Source organism: Chelonoidis abingdonii, chromosome 22 (genome assembly GCF_003597395.2).
Source record: "Chelonoidis abingdonii isolate Lonesome George chromosome 22, CheloAbing_2.0, whole genome shotgun sequence".
Taxonomy (NCBI): Eukaryota; Metazoa; Chordata; order Testudines; family Testudinidae; genus Chelonoidis; species Chelonoidis abingdonii.
The window spans coordinates 7,905,298-7,928,082 of NC_133790.1; the positions used below are offsets into that span (position 1 = coordinate 7,905,298).

At 41.5% G+C, this 22,785-nt stretch overlaps 2 protein-coding genes across 3 annotated transcripts in view; one reads left to right on the forward strand and one right to left on the reverse strand.

Annotated features, from left to right (window-relative positions):
* The window catches only part of HIP1R (huntingtin interacting protein 1 related), a 58,448-nt gene extending 47,420 nt beyond the window's left edge, over window positions 1–11,028 (forward strand). For both annotated transcript variants that reach the window (XM_032800714.1, XM_075059968.1), the window contains 11 exons: window positions 280–416; window positions 2,171–2,281; window positions 2,715–2,773; window positions 3,214–3,244; window positions 3,376–3,438; window positions 4,104–4,204; window positions 4,955–5,060; window positions 6,023–6,146; window positions 7,302–7,363; window positions 7,964–8,167; window positions 8,811–11,028. In XM_032800714.1, coding sequence (XP_032656605.1) covers window positions 280–416; window positions 2,171–2,281; window positions 2,715–2,773; window positions 3,214–3,244; window positions 3,376–3,438; window positions 4,104–4,204; window positions 4,955–5,060; window positions 6,023–6,146; window positions 7,302–7,363; window positions 7,964–8,167; window positions 8,811–8,858 — 1,046 coding nt within the window. In that variant the 3' untranslated portion in view covers window positions 8,859–11,028. The remainder of the gene's footprint in view (window positions 1–279; window positions 417–2,170; window positions 2,282–2,714; window positions 2,774–3,213; window positions 3,245–3,375; window positions 3,439–4,103; window positions 4,205–4,954; window positions 5,061–6,022; window positions 6,147–7,301; window positions 7,364–7,963; window positions 8,168–8,810) is intronic.
* A 2,425-nt stretch (window positions 11,029–13,453) lies between these two features.
* Window positions 13,454–22,785, reverse strand: part of VPS37B (VPS37B subunit of ESCRT-I) — a 33,667-nt gene continuing 24,335 nt past the window's right edge. The window contains exon 4 of the mRNA XM_032800720.2: window positions 13,454–22,650. Coding sequence (XP_032656611.1) covers window positions 22,147–22,650 — 504 coding nt within the window. The 3' untranslated portion in view covers window positions 13,454–22,146. The remainder of the gene's footprint in view (window positions 22,651–22,785) is intronic.

Sequence of the window (22,785 nt, forward strand, 5' to 3'; positions counted from 1 at the left end):
CTAGTGGTTTTTCCTGTTGTTTATTTTCCTCTTCTCCACTGTAATACTTGGCACTAAGATCACACTCTTCAAAGCATTTTACAAACGTTGCTTAACCCACCTAACGTGTCTGAGGAAGAAGCCACAGAGGGAGTCAGTGTCTCAATGTGAGGATTAGAACTCAGGACCGCCTGGCCCCCAGTCCTGGACCACTAGACCATACACCCCTCACGCAAAAGAAACAAACTGCCTGCATATGTTTTAATTCTTTGCCATAACTGAGATTCTTTCTCCTGTCAGAATTAACTGAAACCTGCAGGGACTGTGGGCATCGGAGTCTGGGGTATCTGAACGAGCTGAAGGATAAGCAGTTGCTGAGACAGGCAAACCTGGAGGACGTGAGGAGAACTCTACAGGGCATCCTTCAACTGGGCCAGGTAGGGGGCGATCCTCAGAGTGGGGATACACTCGTGGAGGAGCACTTCATCTTAGACACACATCATTGTCTTGGGACAAATCCACCCTGGGTGTAACTCCATCCAATCTAGAGGAGCCACACCACGAAAGGATTTGACCCACTGGGGCCGAGACATGCAAGTAGGAGGATGCTCAGATGATTCAGATGGAAACGAAATAGCGTCTGCAAGTGGTGCCCCATGGCTTCCTCTGCCATTGTTGACTTGCATGGCAGACCCAGGTGGTTTCCTGGTTTCTATTTATAGCAGCAAAGTTAAGCCTTTGCTCTGCAGGGATGTGGCTTCTGCTGGCTAGCAATGAGTGCAGATTAGTGCTTAGCAGCCAGGAGCTTAACACCTTTCACTTTTTTCTCTTGTTGGAAAGTTCCAGTTTGTTATAGCCGAGGCTGGGGACTGGCTTGGGATTTAGACTTGGCATTTTTACCTTCTTCAGAAATGACTATTCCAGGTCCCAGAACATCTCCCTCCAAGTCTCATCCTGATGGGCATTTGCTATTGGTGCCACCAGCTTGCCCCCAAAGGACCCCACCATTGTGTCTTAGACTGGCAGGCAATTATGCATTCCCTGTGGTGAGCGCTAGCATGAGGGACTTGCGTCTCTTCCATCCATGGCTGCCCCTCCCTCCTCGCTACTCTGCACCATAAATCCAGAGCTGTGATGTATTCCAACCTCCCTTAGTCCGTCACCGCTTTCCTCTTGCTCTGTGTTTGTATTTGGTAACACTTTCAAAGCTAAGTGTGTATTGAATTATTGTCCAGCATTCCAAGCCCCGGCTGGAAAAAGGAAACTTTCTTTTGGAATTGATTTTGTGTCTCATTCTTTATGATCTTATCTAGCTATTAATGTGGAACAAATGACTATTTTTTTCTTTTTAGATTAAAAAAACAAACCTCAAATGAACGTAATGTTGGAGAAGGCATCGCTGAGAGCCTGGAGCCTTGACACATTAATTCTATTTGTATTTTTGTGGCACCCACCTTCCTTATGTAGGAGCAGGCTCCGTTGTGCTGGAGGCTGTACAAGTGCAGATTGGGGGACAATCCTGACCTAAGATCTAATTTGAATCTCTCTCTCCTGTACATTTGGGTTCTGCAGGAACTTGATCAAAGTCCAATATCTCAATTTTTGTATTTGATTATTTTTTTAATTCCCCGTGTGCTTTATTTTAATACCAGGAGCCATTTATAGGGGTTGAAATAACATGATTGTGGGTAGCATTTCAGTGGAAATACCCTTAGACCAGATCAGGTTATTTTAGCCCAGTAAGTGGCTCCCTGAAACAGTGAAAAATTTGCAAACCCACATACACCCTCCTGCCCCAAAATTGCCACTAGCATTATACAGTAATATGCTACTAACTTACAGTACAATGAGCAATTCTGCCTTGTGTGTGCTCTGGAAAGCTACCGCAGCACTCCTGCTGGCTGAGTGCAGGTCTGTCCCTGTTTTTGGAGTGTTTTCTTTAAATGAAAAATCAAACTTCCTTTATGACCCTTTGAACCTCTCTGAGATTCCTCTGATATATTTACTGCAAGACTCTGGTTCACCTGGATCATCCCCAGCTCTTCATCGTTGTGGAGAGTTTTGTTCTTGGGGTTTTATTTTTTCCAGGCCAGAGAGAGATTCTTGCTAGTTGTTTGTTTGAAATCTTTGGGAAAATTTTTATCCTGGCACCTGATTTCACGCTGGCTCATCGCTTTCTTCTCTTTGCCAGGAGTTGAGACCTAAAAGCTTAGACATCAAGCAAGAAGAGCTGGGTGATATGGTTGATAAGGAAATGTCCTCCACCTCAGCAGCTATTGAAGATGCTGTCAGAAGGATAGAGGTGAGGTGAAGACCGTGGACTCTGTGTCTAGCAGAGAAAAATCAGAAATCCTGGCCTGAGTCCCAGTAGAGCTGCGTGTCTGTCACACTCTGAGTCAAGGCCCCTGAGGCAGACAGGGATCCAGAATTCTCAGACCTGACCACATCAGTTCATTTGACAGGACCTCATGCTGGTGGATTCCCTGCAGCTTGAGGTCTTCAAATCTCAATTTTGAGGATTTCAATAACTCAGTCATGGGTTCGGGGTTGTTATAAATGTGTATGGGCAGGGTTTTGTGGCCTGCCTTGTGCAGGAGGTCAGACTAGATGATCATATTGGTCCCTTCTGACCTATGAGTCTATGAGTCTATGAAGGGAAACCCTCTTCCTTTATTTTTCCTACCACGGCCAATTAGGTGGCAGTTTTTAACCACCTCTTCCTGTCTTCTCAACAGGAGATGATGAATCAGGCCCGAAATAAAAGCTCTGGTGTTAAACTGGAAGTGAACGAGAGGTGAGTAAAAAGCATCAACTAAGGAGAGTTAGCACATGTGCGATCTGGAGTTTCTCTTTTTGAGGGGAAGAGCTATTAATGAGGACATAGCTCTCTTCAAATGAAGCCGTCTGTGTAGTGGTGTCTCTGTTGACAAGCCTGCCTTTCGTGTGCCTTGTACCATCACCAACAGCAGCACTGTTGGATTTCTTATGTTCAAGCAAAATGTTATCTCATGCAGAGTGAGGAAAAAGCATGTCCCCAATATAACATGCTGGGCTAAAATGTATTTTACTGGAAAACTACACATACTGTACATTGCTGGATCTGATTGGAAGCTGTTTTCTAGGCTCCCTCAAACCAGGTTCCCCTTGATTTGGTTAGTTTCCATTTTATTTTAATCACACAGAAGATGTTCCCTCAGTCAAACTTGCTAAATATTTTGTCCTTGTTTCCAACAGAATTTTGAACTCCTGCACTGATCTGATGAAGGTCGGTACTTCTGATATTAAACCTACATTACAATTCCTGGAAATATGTGGTGTAACTTAAAATGCTTGGCTGAGCAATCGCTCTTTATAAAATCCTTGTAAAACAATGGAGTCTGCTTTGATTTGTTTCAGGCAATTAGGCTTCTTGTAATGACATCCACCAACCTACAGAAGGAGATTGTCGAAAGTGGAAGGGTAAGGCTCACTTTGGGATCATACAGCCACTCTTCTTTGTGGGTTGACATGAAATATTGGAGGATTTTTTTTCAAAAATTGCTTGACTTGTGCAAACATTAACCTAACGTCACAGTTTCTAAACAGACTGTACACTATGAAACATGGTGTGTTTATTGAAAAAGGCATCCATAACCTGTGCTTATAGGAGATGTTTGCGCTCATCTTAACAAGCCTGGTCAATGTACAGAGGATGATGACGACTCAATCCAGTCTATTTTAAATTGAAGTCAAAATTTTCAATCCTGGGGGGGGGGCCTAGAATTATAGATTTAGGCGTTTAAGTGAATGTGACCTGATTTGTCAGAGATATGGCAAGCCTGCAGCTCCCACTGACTTTGGGCACAGCATTCTGCAAATTGGGCCACTTTTCTAGGTGCCTGGATATGGATTTAAGCACCTCATGGTTTTGGGAAAATTTCACCTGCATGTTCTATGTTTTGGGTCGCATAAGTTTGTTTGACCATGGTGCCCTGGGACATGCTGTGTATGGTATATTCAAGGGAGCTGAAACTTTTAAGAACAATTTGAAAATGTGACATCTATTTTGATATATTGATTGCTTATTTAGAAACTGATGCAAAGTGTCCCCTATTAAATGCAACCTAACATTTTTGTGACAACAGGGGGCAGCAACGACACAAGAATTTTATGCTAAGAACTCCCGTTGGACGGAAGGCTTGATCTCTGCCTCCAAAGCTGTGGGATGGGGAGCCACACAGCTCGTGTAGGTATCTGCGATGCCTGTTGGTTTTAAATAGTCACAGATTGGAAATGTTTCTCAGGCACTGCACAGGAGGTTTCCTTCAGTATGTGCTGCACTATGAGTGTACAGAACCCCTGTATATACTGTAACCAATGTGTGCTCCAGTTTCCTAGCAACTGAATTTAGAGCTGACCAAACAGACTATATGCGATAGGATCCCAGTTCTCTAGACCCAAGCCCCTCAATCAATTGAACAGCTAGTGTTGTCTCCCTGTCTGCTGCCCCACCTTCCCCTTGTCATCGACCCCTAATGATACATATGTTAGATTGTAAGGTTTGTCCCAGAAGAAGGATTTTTGTTAGCAAATATTGAATACATTTTGGGTGTTACCATGATTGAAATAGTGGTGGTAATGTAGGGCTCAGTCCTGCCAGGAGTCTAAGCTCCATTCTGACCGTCGTGAATGGTAGGATTGCATGTGTGGGAGAATATTCTACAGCCTAATATATTTCACAGCAAGGAAGTTTTGTTTTCTGATAGCCTGAATCTAGGACCACTCTAATTAATCATCCCCTTCCTCCTTGGTTTTTACACCCTTCAAGTACTTCTAGACTCTGGGGTTTTACCATGTTTCCTCTATACACGAACCCTTTCGAAGAAAAGCTTTCCAAGCAATTATTTAAAGCCATATGCAGAGTTTGAAGGATAAATAGCTTTGTACTTCCCTACTTTAAATTTATGTCAGGCTTCACCGTTGATTTATATTCTAGAGAATCTGCAGACAGAGTGGTTCTGCATACGGGCAAATATGAAGAACTGATCGTCTGCTCCCATGAGATTGCAGCCAGCACAGCCCAGTTGGTGGCTGCATCCAAGGTAAACTTTTGAACAGAAATGCATAAGAAAGAGGTAAAAGCTGTAACAAGTGTCTCCTCTGTTGTTCTGGTGGGGACACATTTAGGCATCAATGTGTGGGGGTCTGCCTCCCCTTCAGAATCAGTGCAGGCTAAGCAAAACTCCCTTTTGGAGAGGAATTATTACTTTTCAATTTAATTATGTTTTTGTTTAAAGTGAGATGTTGAATCCTTCATCTCCAGAAGGGCTGGCCTCTGAAAAGAGGATACAAAACCTTCTTGCCTCTCCTTTCGAGCTGACTCTGTAGCAAGAGTTCTGATACCAACACAAAACCCCAGAATAAATAACTGTAGACATCTGTGCTGGAGATTATATATATTCCATTTTCTGTCACCTTTCCAATGTATATGGACAAAAGAGGTTTTGAAAGGTTAAAAATGATTGATAGGTAGATGGATATTGGGTTATTTTATCTGTGTTGTGACGTCAGTTGATTAAAACTAAAAGTATGTTAAAAGCATGTTTTATTTTTCACCACTTATGCTTTGTTAGTTCACTTATTTTGGTCACATTAGACAATGAAAATAAACTAGTCAATTTCACACTTGCTTCTAGTACATTTCGTCTTCAGGTTCTCATGGACTAGCAGCATGCTGCTGCAGTAATGTTCAAATTAACAAAATAAAAAAAACATTTCTAATAACCTTTTAAAAACAAAGCCTAGAGGTTGGGCCTAGCCTGCTTGATGCAGTGTCTCTTAAAAATAACCAGAGTCTTTCAAACAAAAGCAAATGATGTCTTGCCCCTTTTTCATTTCCGCAGCTTAGCTGTGTCTTATTCAGCTCTAAGTAGAATCTAAAGAGTTCAGGTTTCCATTCACACACACATTTGGAAGCGTGTTTGCATATATACAAAAAACTGGCATCTCTTTGCATTTCCATTGTGGCTAAGTAACTCTGAAAACACCGGGTTGATCTGTGCAGGTGAAAGCCGATAAGAACAGCAGGAACCTGGGCAAGCTCCAGGAGTGCTCACGCAATGTAAATGAAATGGCTGCCAATGTTGTGGCTTCCACTAAGTCCGGACAAGAGCAGATTGAAGACAAAGGTGAGGTGTAAACAGAGCCTTGGTGGGTTAAGTGCAGAAATACACATGACTCTCACATTGACTCCAAGTGTCAGTTCATGTGCATTTCAGATGAGCAGATAATTTATACACTTTCTGCTAAGCGCACGTACAGGGCTGGTGGGAGGAAAATATAAAGGTGGATTGGGATTCCCACATTCTGGGGTTTTGGGCTCTTGGCTTGCAGAGACCTGTGCCTCTATTTGGGAAATGCATTCAGTCATTTTTACCATCCATAGATTCTACACCATTGCTCTTATTACAGCTTCCACAGGGCCATCTTAAGGGCTTTGTCTAGGCACCAAACATTCAGGCAGGCCTGAACTACTGACTGTGAGTTACAGGCCCAAATTGCAATGCAGCCAGGAGGAGATGAGTATCGTTATCTTGCAGTCTCACACCAACAATCAGTGATTGAACGTTTAAAAATAATTTTTGGGATAGTTTAGCATTCATTTAATGTGAAATATTCCATAATGGAGACACAATATAGGATGTGATTTCTAATAACTTCCACAGGGACTAGGAGAAAAGTAGCTGTTACAGGATCAAACTTTTCAGTCTTTTCCCATAAATATTTGGGTCCCTTCCAGGGAACTAGTGTGACAGCAACCATCTTGGCTGACACAATGGGGATTGAACTCCAAAGCTAAAAGTGTGAGCTGCTAGAGATTGATCTAGTTCGAGTCATCATGGCTCTGCGCCTGGGGTTGAAACATACTTGCATCAGCTGTGGATTGGGCACAGAGAGAGGGTCAGTAACACACTCACCAGTGGGTTACACTAGCACTTCCCCCACCTATTTGGACTGAGGGTATGGCTACACTTGGAATTTTGGAGCGCTGCTTTGAAGTGTGTGTGTGGTCGGAGCGGCAGCGCTGGGAGAGAGGTCTCCCAGCGCTGCACGTAAACCACATCCTCTACGGGTGTAGCATGCAGCGCTGGGACCCATGCCCCCAGTGCTGCCGCCCTGATTACACTGACGCTTTACAGTGCTGTATCTTGCAGCGCTGTAAAGTGTGAGTGTAGCCATACCCTGAGTGAGTGTATCTGTCCAGCTGGCTCTGTTCTGTATTGTTGTTGGGACATCATCCTTGTAAGTTACAGGATAACCTCCCCTCTCTCTCCTCCCACAAGATACTATGGACTTCTCTGGCATGTCGCTAATCAAACTGAAGAAGGAAGAAATGGAGACGCAGGTATGCCACTCCTTGCTCAGAATAGGTAAACAGGGTTAGGTTTGTTTTACTGATCTAGCAAACAGGGTGCTCCCAGCCATCCTCTCAGAACTAGTCTGAGAATCTCTGGTATGGATTTAAGCAGACAGTGTTGTGTATCCAGTCTCCAGCAATAAAACGGGACATAACTGACCTTGTTGCCAAAGAGTTCAGTCTCCTACAATAGGCATATATAGCAGAATGTATTAGCCAAGATTGAATTTGGTGGGACACTGAAGCTGCCTAAAATTCAGCTTGTGGTTCAACAGCAGAAATGTCTTCATCACATCCCCTCCTAAAGCTTACTCTAAGGGTAACCTTGTTGTATGGTGATCCTGGTGCAGAATGCCTGCCACTTTCTACCCCAGAAGTGGCTGCATTTCTGGGGTAGGAGATCCCTGTGATACTGTTAAGAGCTTTAGGCCCCATTACAGACCTGGAAAAGAACATAGAGAGCATCATAAACCATAATGTGATGGGAGAATGGTCCCTTTCTCTGATTGCTGTTGCCTGACTAGAGGGATCATAGTGGTGTGCACCCAGCACTTGGGGTTAGAGAGTAAAGGGCTTCTTGTTATGCAGGTGAAGGTGCTGGAACTAGAGAAGAAGCTGGAGAACGAGCGAATTCGTCTTGGCGAGCTGAGGAAGAAGCATTATGCTTTGGCTGGAGTGTATGAAGACCCAGATGAGGGGGAGGGGAAACCAGCTGTGGCTCCAAGGCGGAGCATCTTGAAGAAGCCACCACTGGCTCAGAAACCTGCCTACCCCCTAAAACAGGACTGTGAGGTATTCGCTCTGATCCGTTCCCTTTCAGCTAACTAAACACCCTGGTGGTTGCTGTGTCTTATTTATCCTTGTTTGATGAGACACAGCCAAATGAAGCAACGGGCTTGGGGTACACAGCGAGTCAGTGGCAGAGCTGGAATTAGAACATGGGAATTGCAGTTGCCAGAGCTGAGCCCAGTCCAACACCCTGTCTGCTGCATGCACTCAGTGCTTTCAGCATGAATAGTCCCCAGTGCACTTCAGTCCATAAACCGGTGGGATGTGTGTGTGTCGGTCCTGCCACCTAGCCAGGAATTCTGACGCGGGAGAAATGGAGCAGCAGTGCACCTGCCCTCTGGGAGACCAGTGAATGATTATTATTTATACCTGGTGCAGAGGTGGGCTAGGTGGGTCTTAGAGATGGAATTAGGTAGGTTCCTGCCCCACACAACCTACAGTCAAGTTCCAGACAAAGGGCAGAGAGTTCCCCTTGTGATGATGGTTATTGCGGTTCAGAGAATGGGGCAGGAAGGCACGTTGACAGCTCTTTCACTATTGCTTTGTCGAAAGGACCCAGCTGTGGTGGTTGCTATTCGCACTAGTGATGATGATGCCTTTTACCAACGGAGCTGATTGATGTTTTTTTTCCACATTGCATTTTTAGCTGGAGCAGCACGATGGCGTTTTTCAGGCCCGCATTGTAAATTTCTAGGGGGATACAGAAGTTGATTCAGCACAAAAGGAAGAGGAGGCGTGGGCTGCTGCATTCGCCTTCCAGCCGCAGTACACTTCATCTTGGTGGAGGTGGCTAGGATTCCTGCTAGGCTCGGACGGTGCAGGCACCATGTTTCCCCTCACAGGGAGGCTAGGAAGAGCTCCACGTACCATGATGTAGGCATTCCAAAGCTGTTTTATCTGTGTTTTAAACAGATACTAACTGGATTAACCCAAGAATTGCCTTCAAGCTGGCAGGCTGTTGTTGATCGGCTAGTTCTCCTGACTGCCACATGTGAAGAATAACATGATTTTACACTTCCTTTCTATCACTAGAACGGTTGGGTTACTATCGTTTATTAAAGCAATGCTAACGATGTCACGTGGCACATCAGTTATACAGAAAGCGATTGGAGCAGCTTTCCTAGTTGATTAAAAAAAAAAATCAATTTATCAGCAATAGGAATCTTAAGTAAGTAAATGTAGGTGTATCTCACTACTGTAGTGCACAAACTTTTAAGGAAATGTGAAATGTTTTTAAAGTAGGAAGTTGCTCTTTTCTTGCAGCCATTTGCTTTAACAATGTGGCAGGTTGAGAAAGGGTAACGGATGTCTCTGCATGGGTAAGTACTCGAAGAGGCGTCATTTAGTTTTTAAACTGTCAATGTTTAAATGTTTTTAAAGGAACAGGGCTCATACAGGGGAGAACTAGTTAATATATATGATGGCAATAAGGGTGCAAACTTTTTTCTTATTAATGGATCAAGGTCAGGGGAATAGTTTCACTGTTTATAGTTAAGATAATTATCAGAATTAAGCACACTTGGTGTACAATATCCATGTAATAATTATTGGTAGAAAGTCTGCAGCAATAAGAAATTTTGGGGAGATGTTAATTTAAAGAGACACTGTTGGTTTAAATACGATAAATAGTCCTTCCCCTGAGTTTCTAGTAACATTTAGATTTGAGAACATTTTATTTAAATAATATATTTTTTTTTGCCTTTCTTGCTGTTTATGGACCATAGTCACGTTCACTATAGCGCATTGTAGATCTCTTTTGTGAAGTCAGTTTCAGGTCCTGGGTCTCTTGCCCTAGCCCAGTGCTGCACTGGTTGAAATTGCAAGCACTGGATGGAAATGTTTTAGACTACAGTGTCTCCCTGGCACTAGGAAGTGATGTATATGTGACTGCTCTTCAGTACAGAATGCTTAGGGAGAGCATGGAACGGGCTTCAACTCCCACTTCCCATCCTGTTTGTTCTCTACTGTGGGGGAGAGGTCACTGGCACATTGCCACATCAGGCTTCTAAACTGGAAGTGTGGTGTCTTGATGCATTGTTTGATCAGCAGCATAGAGCCAAGCACCGGCCTTTTTTCCCTCCACTTCTGAGAGCAGGGCACAGGCAATCTCATGGTCCGATAGTGTACTGCAGGGGGAGACATAGGCAAACCACTAACCAAATGTGGACTGCCAGACACTTTTGAACAGACCCTGAAATCTTTACTTATGGTTGCTGCAGTGTGAAAAAGTGTTTCTCTGGAGTCCGGACCTTGACTATTCTTTGACAAAAAATAGACTCCTGCTGTATGTTAGAATGAATTGTCTCACTCTCAGAGCTTAAATTCAGCTGGAGCAGAGCTCCAGGAAATATTCAATGAGGATTTAAGCCCTGTACTCAGCATTTCAAATGCGGATGCATACGGTTAATTTATGCAGCAATACACCCCAGGTTGAAAATGTTGGCTGCTCTGTCTTCTGAAACCACTTTTTACTTCCGGGATAGTGAGTTTTGTCACTTCAAGACTTCAGTTAAAGAATCTGACCATTCAGAACCAAGATTTCTCATAATTGAAGTGAATCCAGGTGACAACTAGGCCTGTCACTGCACCCTGCCCCAGTTAATTGAAGGTATGTCCATGTAGACAGCCACACCGCAAATCACTTCTAAAGGTAGTACTGACATGTAGTCTACAACGGTTGCTTGCTATCAACTTTTCAGTGTGAAGACAAGACTACATGATGGAACTCTCACAGCAAAAGGAGAACTGAAGACTTGTAACTGTTTTTATACTGAAATGTTCGTTATATTTTAATAGCAGGAAAGCTTGGTTTTGTACTCTTTTGTAAATCTCAAACAAGCAATAAAATGTGTTCCTTGGTCTAATATCTCTCTATTATAAATTGTGGCAGGTAAGGGGGAACCAGTTTAACAAAGGGGCAGGTTCTGCTAATGAGTCAAGTTAATGCAGATAACAGCTAAGTTTTGGGTGGGGTTTATGATTAAGGAAGTGTTCTTGAATACCAAGTTTTTGTTCACACTTCTCCCCACTCTGTTCAATTATTTTTAGCATTGGAAATGGCAATTGGCCCTTCTTAAAACACTGCAGCTGGTTGGGACTGTCTGGTTTGCACAGAAAGCCCTCTCCTGATTACATGCACCTAAACAACCATTAATGTTTAGTAAATATTCATATCCCTCAAAAGAGACTGATACTTATCTGGGGGACTGGGATGTGCTAGTCTCTGCCTTGCCTTGCCCTGAACTTTTGTCTGGGTGAAGGTGAGGCAGCACCAGGACAGAGCAGCTGATACTTGCTTGAGCTAGCTCATTTCCTTGCCTTTCCTAACTGGACACATCTCCTCTTTGCTTCTGGCTCAGGGGCTGAAAGCTTAGAAGCATCTTTGAAGGACAAATATTTAGGGGGAGACAGCAGAGGATTGTCAGGACATGGAGAGAAGATGCTTAAGGGAGAGGGGAAGGGTAGCTGTAGGGGAGAAGAGTTACTGCTGGAAATCTCACATGGAGGGGGCTCTCAGCCTGTTCCCCGTCGATATAAGGGGCACTGGCTACAGGTCACCCCCTCACATTGGAAACAGGGAACTGATGGGCACCTTTAGGTGAAAGTGAGGCTGCACACAAAGAGCTCAAAGGGAGATGGCAGCCTGTGGCTTTGGACAGGAGCCTTCCAGCTCATAGCCGCTGAAGTCAGCAATTAATAAGAATCTTAGGGAAAAACAAACCAACCCTGGGAGACTTGGTCTAAAACTGCCCCAGCGTTGCCAAGTTACTGTTGTTGATCTAAAGCATCTCAACACGTCTGAGAAAATAGACACCCTGCTGCATGCTCGTACACTCTCACTCTTTGCATAGGCTGCCAGTACAGCAGCCGTGTTTTAGGAGAGGGGGAGAGTAGAGCTGCATTTCTGCAACTATTCAACGTTGGGTTTGGGTGCTTGAAGGCCCAACCAAAACTCGAAATAAATACTAATGGCAGGGTACATCTCAGTCTATTAACCTCGGAAAGTTTACACCACCCCCTTATTTCATCCCTTCTTATTCGTCCCCTTCTAGAATAGCATGGCTTATTCCGAGTTCAGAAAAAGGTTCGTGCCGTCACTATTTAATAACTGCAGACTGGACCTAGGTCTTTATAGATTCAAAATGCTGCACAATAAAATCCTCAACAAGTAGTGTCTCATCTGCAAGGAAAAGAATGGCAGCCGCGAAGCAGCTTGCTGAATGCTAAAACAAACTGGTTGTATGCAGTGGTGTTATAGCCATTTTGGTCCCGGGATATCAGAGCTCTGTGTAAGCTCAAAAGCTTCTCCCTCACCCCTACAGAAGTTGGTCCAATAAATGATTTTACATCACCCCACCTTGTCTCAAAGCAAGTTAGTAGCAGGGCCAGGATTAGCACTCAGGCCTTCTGTTCCCAACACCTTCACACAGTCAAATCCACACGTGTAGCCTGCAATATGGAAAGACCTTAGGAAAAGCAATTAAACATGCTGGAATTAAGATCCTAGCCACATCTCAAAATCTGTAACGTAAGGGGCCATCCTTCAGATTGGCTTGTATAAATTACAAGTTAATTTTTTGCATCAGTGAAGAGAATGAGCAAAGTTCAAGCCATTTAAGAAAAACATTAAACAAAGCCTTTTAGCCCTTCTGTCCTCGCTGGACTGCAGCAGCAGTTTGGTTACACTACCACTTGTAGACCCAAAACAGTAGTAGCTATCATGAGAAATATTTGGCAAAAAAAATCTAGTGGAGATAATGGGACCGACACAGCTATACCAACCCTGCATAGAGTAGACAATGCCTCAGGCAGGAATGGGTATAGCTTCCTTTCCTTACCTGTTGCTGCAGGACTCAGCACTGGAAAGCAGCCAGAGAGCTACTGCCCCTGGTTTTATTTATTCAAATCATTCACAACCCTTCTGCAGGACTGAGATGTTCCCTGAAGTCACACACCAGGGGTGAAAGCAAGCCAAGGAAAGACTGAACCCGTATTCAAAACAGCTTTTCCTGCAGAACTAGCACAAAATTAGATAGAAGTGACTTTGCTTCATGTGTAAGAGGATATTTGCACTGTTGCCTCTAATCATCTAAATTACTATTTTCACATGATTAAATTGTAATCCTATTTTTTTCTGGAAAAAAATAAAATCACTCAACAAATATCCAAGTCATTGAAGGAGAAATTTGCCCAAGGCAGAGCCCACTCTATTCATTTACTGAATGTAATCTTGAAACTGTTCACAATTACAGTTCACCAATTCCAAAGAAAAAGTAAACACCAAAGGAATTTAGTTTATTATTTATTGAAATGAACCAGTGGTCTCTTAACCACTAACAATTCCATTCTTATACAGCACAAATAAAACCTTTAAAGTATGTTACATTAGAAACAAATACCACTAAGTGTAGTGAGAGTTTTAACCTGCTTAAAGACTCTGATTCCCAGCTGCCCCAGTCTGATTTCCCTGTATGAAATGTATACAGATTTTGAAATAGGGTTTTTGGTGTTAATCTTGTGCCTCATTTGACAAACCAAGTTAGCATGTCTAATGCATCAAGCTATACTGAGTACCCTCCACCCCGCCTGGAATAAACTGGTTTGTAAATCTCTCCCTCCAAATGCATGTGGAGGGAGAGATATTTACAAACCAGTTTATTATTTTAATATGCTAAGTAGTGTTGACAGATTAGTCATAATTATACTTATTGGGTTCTTGGCACTATGTCAGGTAAGTCCAATACCTCTTAGCTTTCTTCAGTTTCACTCTCCTCCTGAACTTCATCCTTTAAGGTCTGAGAAAGAATACATAGTGGACCTGTCACACTATGCACAAAAGGGGGAAGGTAGTTCTTCAGTTTCATAGTTGCTTTCAACATATGTACAAACAGTGCTAATGATTTATTCACAAGAAGAGCAAAGCCAATCGACACAGTGAGTTCCATGATGGAAGTACCTCCAAGGAATACACACTTTGGCTAACGCAGAACGAGAACCACAACAACTCATCACCATTTGTCTATCCACAGCTCATTTCACTGAATGTTCAAAGAACTACGATAGTGTGTACAAATAAGATTTTTAAAGAACCCTATGGATAAACATGCCAAGTCCATCTTCATTGCTGTAGTACTTTTATAATCTTTTTTAAAAAACACTAACTACACAGTACAGGTAAAGTGAACAAGCTCACTATTTACAAAGTTTCATACAAATGTCAGCAGAAGTAAAAACCATCAAAACCACATTTTAAATGCTACCTACATTCTAAAATCAAGTTACCCCTCTCAGTTTAAGTACAGTGCCCACTCTATGTTATAAAGACATTTCCTTAATGTAGATTATTTTTAGGAAGCATCTGCCATTTGTAGCAAAAAAATCACACCACACTGTATATTAAAGAACATTTTGACAAGAGAATTGATCCATCCCTTTATATGGGATCCTACTTGCCAATGGTATTTTAATCTCTCTTTCATTATAAAGAGTACAGATTAGTATAGTTCTAAACATCCTATCTACAACAGAAATGACTCAGTTTTTTAACAAAAACAGTTGGGAGACACTGAAATATCACCTGCATCTCTCATCCCACCCAGACAGATTAGTATAGTGTCATCTGGGTTTCTGAAAGCAGGATTCAACCCTCCAAAGCTCTCTTCCTCCTCTACCCTCAAACACTGCCAACAGTCAAGCATATTAGTAACCACAAACCAGTTTGAACACACACATACACACACACACACTTTATGAAAGAACATTTTCCCTAAGCAGCTAGAGTTCAGTTACAAGATTGTTACAACTGACTTAATACAAGATTCCCTGACAGTGTATTTTTATAAATCCATCATCCATTGAGGGCAATTAAGCATACAAATTGCAGATACCACCCTTTAATCTTCTAGAGTACTCGCTGAAAAAATCTTTTATAAAAAAGGACTTTTAGGGCCCTTAATCAAAAGAGTTAAGCAATGGCCATTGATTTGAAAGATATGTTCATAGTCTTACTGGCCCAATTGCAAAGAGTGATTTTTAAGGCACATCAGCCACATACATATGTGATAATGCATCGTTTTCTGACAGCAAATTGCATCAGCTTAATTTGTATTTAATTTGCACAGTACAGGTTTGCCTTTTTAGACAAAGTATCCCTGAATGGTCCTGTCATCATTATAAAAATTACTTTAAAAAGAGGAAAATGTAACAAGTAAAAATATTTTGGAATATTTCTTAATAGAAAATTTTACTTGTATTTTACTTGCACTAAGGTAGGTAGATAGTCTTCAGTTCAAAATTCAGACCACATTTCTTATCCCCTCCATCACTGAGAATTTTCTTAGCTCAAAATAAATTGGCACTTGCTAAGTGTGCAATCTACCTGGTTGATTTTATTATGCTTTTGAGAATCTGATTAGGGACATATTTACCACATAAACCCCCTAAACTCCCTGTACACAACCACCACCTCTTGTGGCCTAGCTCATTTTCACGGCAGCTTTATGCTTTGCATTCAGATACGACAGTTAACATCCAAATGACATCACCAAAAAAATTATTTTGAAACAGTAGTAGTTCACAATTAACCATGCTTAAAGCGAGTCATAACGGGAACACAATACCAAGAAAAGTGTATGCTACTCTGTTTAAAATCTTTTACCATCAGCTAGTGTATTGGGAGACCAGACTTGCAAACAAATTCACCACACATTGTTTCACAACTTGCTAGGCTTACCAATTCTCTTCTCATCGCTTTTCAGGCTTTCAGGGAGCTCTTCAGATATCAAGAACTTTGACCATTCTGGTGCCTTTGATTTTCTAGAGGCAGAGTTAGCCCAACAGCCTACCTTCCAGACTAGACGCTATTATGCTAATGTTAGCATGTAGCCACTACAAAATTCTAGGGGAGAAACAACTAGATGAGTTATGGTTTGTGTAGAGAAAAAATATTCTATTTTGACCTTTAAGGGAAAGTCGTCCCTGGACCGTTCCTAATGGAAAATTATTTCAACCACTTCTAAACTGGGAGATGGTAGTTAAAAAAACAGGTGCCTCTAGATGAGAGATGGAGAAGATTTGGGGCCTGGTTTTTTTGTAGATGTCATTGTTTTAGGCTGCACTGGTGAGAGATTTGGGTTCAGAGGGAGTTTAGAATATGAGCTATGCTGCCCAGTGGTGGATTAAAAATGTAGGCTTGTGACTCTGGCTCCAGTTCTTTGAATCACCACAATGAAATCCGAGCTTCCAAAGTCACGAAAGTATATATTATAACCCTCATACTTAGAGAAATTAAGCAAACACACAGTCAGAACCCTCCACAGCAAGCGTGGGGAAAAAACGAGATTGGGGTGGGATAAACTAGGGTGTTGGGATGGAGGGTATTTTGAATTTGAAGTTGATACTAGGAGTTTTCTTTACACAGGCCAAAATAATTGATCATCTAGTACCAAAAGTGGTGAATCTATAATAATTTCTGGTGACAAAGGATACAGAGAGCTGAACAGGGTGTGCACACAAACTTCTCACCACCGTGAACATTCATGATAGATCACAACTGCTAGCTGAAAACAGACGTTCTATAATATCCGCAGGGTTGCCAGTATGCCAATGACATGCTGATCTGTTTTAATGGTATTACACCTTTGTTTTATATTTAAAGACCAGCCTGAGTTAGGCAACCAATTTGTCTCCCCCAGCCTCCAGGAGTTAACATAAGGCATTTGGACAATAACCTACATAAGAAACATTTGTCCATGCAGAATAAATATCACTCTCAACTTACCAAACATTTGGCAGCTTCCTGAATGGCCTATTTGGATCTCAGAGTAAATGCTTTTAACAGACTTCTTGAGAAGTTACATATTAACAGTCTTCAAACTGCAGTCATTGTCCCAACTTCCTAGAAAACCAGTGCTTAGGAACTGCAACTTCTTGATTCCATCTTCCCCCAACAGGCCACATCATTAAAGGCACTGAAAGAAAGCCTTTTATATTCCCAGCTTTCAACACTGACAGTTTCCTGCAGCACAGGAAGAAGTGTGTTCAAATCCTGTCCCCAATCCTTGCATCCCCAAGATGCAGCTAACGGAACAGTATTATAAGGGAAAGACTTCTTAATCATAGCTGGTGATCAGTTTACTTGTGCTGAGTTTCTGCTTAATACTGCTTTTAAAGTGGCAGATATTTTGGGGGAGTATCCCCAGGTATCTCTTCTGCTCTTCCTATGGCTCAGGTGCCTAAGTAGACTTGGGAGTCTTATTTCTCCATATTTATATTGTCTTAACTATGTTCAGTGTAAAGTTTTTCTGCATGAAAACAGGAGCAATGTGTAGGCCTTTCTCCACACGCTGTCAGCCTTCAAAAGTTTAGTATCTAGGATGCGCAAGATCTATCCCCATAGCCAGGTTAAGTAGCAGGAAACTGAAACCCAAGAGCTCCTCTGTAAGTGGGCACCTGCTAAGTGTAAAATCTACCTGGCTTTTCTAAAACTTTAGAAAATCTAATTCAAGAGTGTCTGTTTAGAGTTTGTGCATCTCTGATTCTAACAGCAAATTTACTGTATACAACCACCAACATTGCGGCCTGGACCTGAGGTTAGTTTTTCAAGTAATACACATTTCCATCCATTGCAGATTTATGCTTACCATTCAAATACAGTTACCACACATCAAATACCAACAGATGGAACAGAACATTCTTTTGAGATAAATGGTTTACAATTAACCATGCTTAAATCAGGCTGCAATGGGAACATAATACTAAGACAGACAAATATGCTAGTTTATTAAAATCATGTATCATCACTAGATTAGAGAAACCATACTTATTATGCAAACAAAACTGCTGCACAGTGTTTCACAACTTATAAAATTACCCCTCTATTAGCGCTCTCCAGGCTCTTCTACGGAACTGTTCAGGTGCCAAGAACTTTGAGCAATCTTCTACCTCTGAACTCCTAAGAGGAGGGCTAGCCAAAAGTCGTATTTTTAGACCAAAGCATTTCCTGATCAGATTTCCTAGTAATTGCTAGCAACTACCAAGGGTTAGGAGGAAAACAGTCTATTGAAAAATCATGGTTTGGACAGAAAAACAAATTATTTTATGTTCTATATTCTATTATTCTAAAAAGTTCTATTACCACCGTTAGAGGAAGACAGCTCAGGAATCATTCTAGCCAAAGAGAAATTACAGAAGCTTCAGGACACTGGAAGATGAGGGACGGAACACAGAAACCCCCAGACAAGAGAGGAGAGCAAAACAGACACATTTTGGACTTTGCTTCTATATCATTGATCCAGTTTGGAGTGGGCAGGTTCAGGAGGGATTGGGCATATGAGATTGTGGTGCTTTAATTGGGCACCAAATGATATAGCTAGCCAGGACTGGATTAAGTATCCTGCCTCCTGGAGTCACATGATGGAAGATTACTCTAAACAGTGACTCTACTGTATCAGGACGGTTGCCAGTACAACCTTTCTAAACAACTGATTGGTTGGTTTCCTCAGAGATAGCTTTCCAGACAGCAAAACTTGTCTTAAATTATTACTATTCAACACTAACTACCCAGTACAGGTAACGTAAATAAAGTCATCATTTACAAAGTTGCATACAAAGTGTTAGCAGAAGCATAAACCATCCAAAATGGGCATTTAAAATACTACCTGCATTCTAAAACCATGTTACACCTCGCCATTTGAGCTCAGTGTCCAATTTCATGTTATAAAAATGTTTCCTTAACTCTGATTCTTTTTAGAAGTATTTGTCATTTGTAGCACACATTTCAAATCAAACCACACTGTATATTAAAAGAACATTTTGGCAAAAGAATGGAGCCATCCCCTTATATAGGATCCAACTTGCCAATAGCATTTTAACAACACTTTCATTATATACAGTACAGATTCATATGGTTCTAAACATCCTATCTATAGCACAATTTACTCTTTAACTATAACAGATGAGTTGGAAACAGTGTCGGAGGGTGGGAGGCGTGAAATAGCCCCTGAATCTCTTACCCAAGCCCGTCAGATTAGTGTGGTATAATTTGTGTTTCTGAAAATAAGACTCCAAAAGCTTTCCAAAGCTCTCTTCTTCCTCCACCTCCCAAACATTGCCATTAAGCAAGCACATAAGTAACTACAAAGCAGTTTGCACGTACACCAATACTCATTAATGGCCAAGCATTTTCCATGAACATCTGGAGTTCAGTTTTGAGACTGTTATAACAACTGAAACAGTCATTGTGACAGTGTCTAAAAACCAAACTAATCATCCACTGAGAGCAATAAGCATACAAATAGCAGATACTGCCTTATTCTAAAAGCACTAGGTGAAAAATCTTTCATAAAAGAAAGTGTCCCTACATCAAAAGGGTTAAGCAATGGCCATTGATTTGAAAGATGCACTAATATTCTAGTAAGAATATTATCACAAGTACTGATCCTAAGGCACATCAGCCACATGCATATGTGATAATGTGTTGTTTTCAGACAGTAAATTGCACCAAATTAATCTGTATTTAGTTTGCACAATACAGTATTTTTTTTTTTAAACAAAGTATCCCTGAATGGTCCTGTTATCATTAAAGGTACTAAAAACAGACAAATTTAACAAGTAATAAAAAATATTTTGGACTATTTCTCAGTAATACCAATAATGGGCTATATCATTCGAAAAAGAGTTAGGTACATAAAATGCAGTGCAAAATTCAAAATACGCTTATCTCATCCCCGCTATTATTTCTGACGAATTTTTTAACCCAGAAAATAAGTTGGCAATTGATAAGCATAAAATCTACCTGGTTATTTTTATAAAGCTTTAGCAAATCTAATCTGAGTGTCCGTTTATTGGTTTTGTACCCATCTATCAACCGGTAGCTCTAGACCTGGGTTTATGAGTTCCACAGCAGCTTTATGCTCAGCATTCAGATTCAATGGTTACTAGCCAGATCCTAGCACTGGTAGCACACAACATTCTTAGTGAAAGACACAGTTCACAATTAATTATGCATAAATGAAGCCTCAACAGCAACACAATACCAAGAAAAGACACTTTAAAAAATCATGTACCACCACTAGATTACAGAGAAAGAGACCATACTTATGCAACCAAATCCACTGCACATTGTTTCACAACTTGCTAGGTTTACATAATTCCCCCCCTTTCCAGATTTATGTAAGGGGAGCTGTTCAGGTACCCATCTGCAGTCTCTGATCTTCAAATGGGAGAGTTAGCCATGTAGTCCTATTTTCAGACCAGAGGGTTTCCTGTTATGAGATTATTTATTATTAGCAACTATCAAACTTCAGGGGGAAATAACTAATTGGGAGTCAGAGGGTTTACATAGAACGAGGGGCTGGGGGGAAAATCAAATAAATAATCTGTTTTACCTTTATAAGAAAAAAGGCACTGGAGCCTTCCAAGTAATCTAACACTTTCCCGGACAGTGGGAGATGGTGGTTTGAAAAAGTCTACCTCCACATACAAGATGCAGCAGATTCTGAACTATGTTTCTTACGTCATTGTTCTAATTACTGGAAGGGCAAAGGTTGATTGAGGCTGAGAATATGAGTTTGCGGAATTTTGATCAGTCATCAAACAATATGGCTGCTCAGGGCTGATTAAGACATGGGGTTGCGCCTAGGGCCCTGGTTCCAGGAGTCACACAATGACATCAAAGCTAAACTTGTATAGAGATCCCACTTCTCCTCCAAATGGCATGGGAATGGGAGGACAAATTAAGCAAGATGCAAACAGCCATCCTAGAGTGTTTTGACTATTGGAGGGAAGGTTAATTGTACATTTCAGACAAAAAAGAATTTCAAACACTGCAGGACAGAAGATGATGGTGTCCAGGGGCAAGAAGTGCCTCTAAATAAGAGACAGAGCAGAGAGGTTGAGAACATGCATTTGTGGACTTTGAATGGGCACCAAATGAGATGACTGCCCAGTGCTGGATTAACAGAAATTTAGGCCTAGCACCCTGGGTACTGAAATCACAAGACAACATCAAAAGTTACACGTGTGTAAAAAAAATTGCTTCTTAAACCCATGGCATGAGAAGGACAAATTAAGCTAAAAGTAAGCAGCTACCCTAACAGCAAGGCAGGAAAGTGGGAAAAACAGAAGGAGGCTAGTGAGACTAGCTTCAAGAGGGTGTGGACAGTGAAGTTTCTAGAAAAATATGAACTGGCACTACAAATAGTTTTCTTTACATGGCTTCCAGGATCAATCACCAAATAGAGAAAGATATTTGGTTACTTATTTCAGAAGACTGGGACTTTCAGGAAATTAACAATGTACAGAAGTGAAAGGTGTGCATTTTTATTGTGAAAAACCCAAAGCAACAACAAATTTAGGAGTCAAAAATATTTTAAGAATTAATGTTTTTCAAAATAAGCTACCGAACATTTTCTGATTAGCAGGCTCTGAGAAAAAAGTTAGTGTACCCAGCCACCGATGTGGAGCCTTGGGTTTATTTCAAAGAATGCAGGTCATTTCCACTGCAGCTTTATGCTTAGCATTTAGATACAATGGTTACCACCCAAATACCAGCACAGAAAATTCTTTTGAGATATAAATAGCTCACAATTAACCATGCTTAAAATCTAGCCGCAATGAGAACACAATACCATCTCAGACAAGTATATTATTTTCCTTAAAATCATTCACCATCACTGAAGTATTGAGACCATACTTATAATGCAAACAAATCCACTGCATTGTTTCACGACTTGCCAGATTTACAAAATTCAACCCCACCACCTTCCTACAAAAAATAGTTTACATAGTCACTGATTTTAAGAAACAGAAAAGAAAATGATTATTTACTGAGTGCAACTTCACAACCCCATGTTGCAGCCCAAACTTTGTGTTCCATTGTGCAAAGCACAGAGGTTTTCCATTGCCTATATTAAGTCTCTGAGAGGGAGAGAGAAAGGACTAAAATTTAAGCACCAATACATGAGTTAGGCGCACTGATGTATTCACTGTAGGATAAAGCCAGGATGTGGTGGAAGACGAGGTGGTGGTCTTTGGGGCAGTGCTGGAGGGAATTGTGATACAAACTGAGATGGGTATCCTGGCTGTGGCATTTGACCTACAGATTGAACTCCCACTCGTGGGGGAAGAGGAGGGTATGGAACTCCTGGATAAGAAAGAGCTGGTCCTGAATCCATTGCTGCAATAAGTGGAGCGGGGAGGCGTCCTGCTGAAACTGATGGAGGAGGTGGGGGTGGTATTCGCCGGGGCATAACTGGGGGAGGAGTGTTTGCATCTGAAGAGTAGAAAGTTTGAGGTGCTGGTGTTGTCTCAGGTGCTCTTGGCTGAGGCTGCTGCTGAACCTGTGGAAGTCTCTGTCCCTTCAGCACCATCTCTTGGAGCTTCTCAATTTTTACACGTCGCAAGTGAGCCAGTTTACGTTTGCTCTGGTATTCATCAATGAATGAATCCAGCGATACTTCACCATCAAGAAACTTTTCTGCCATATTCTGTCAAACATTGAATAACCCTGTTAGAAAGTAATATGTTCTGAAGGAATCAGAAATAGCTTATATCGTAACAGCATTGTGTCTCCTTTCCTGTCATTTGTTCCAGTTTGCACGTGGAAGAGAGAACACGGTATA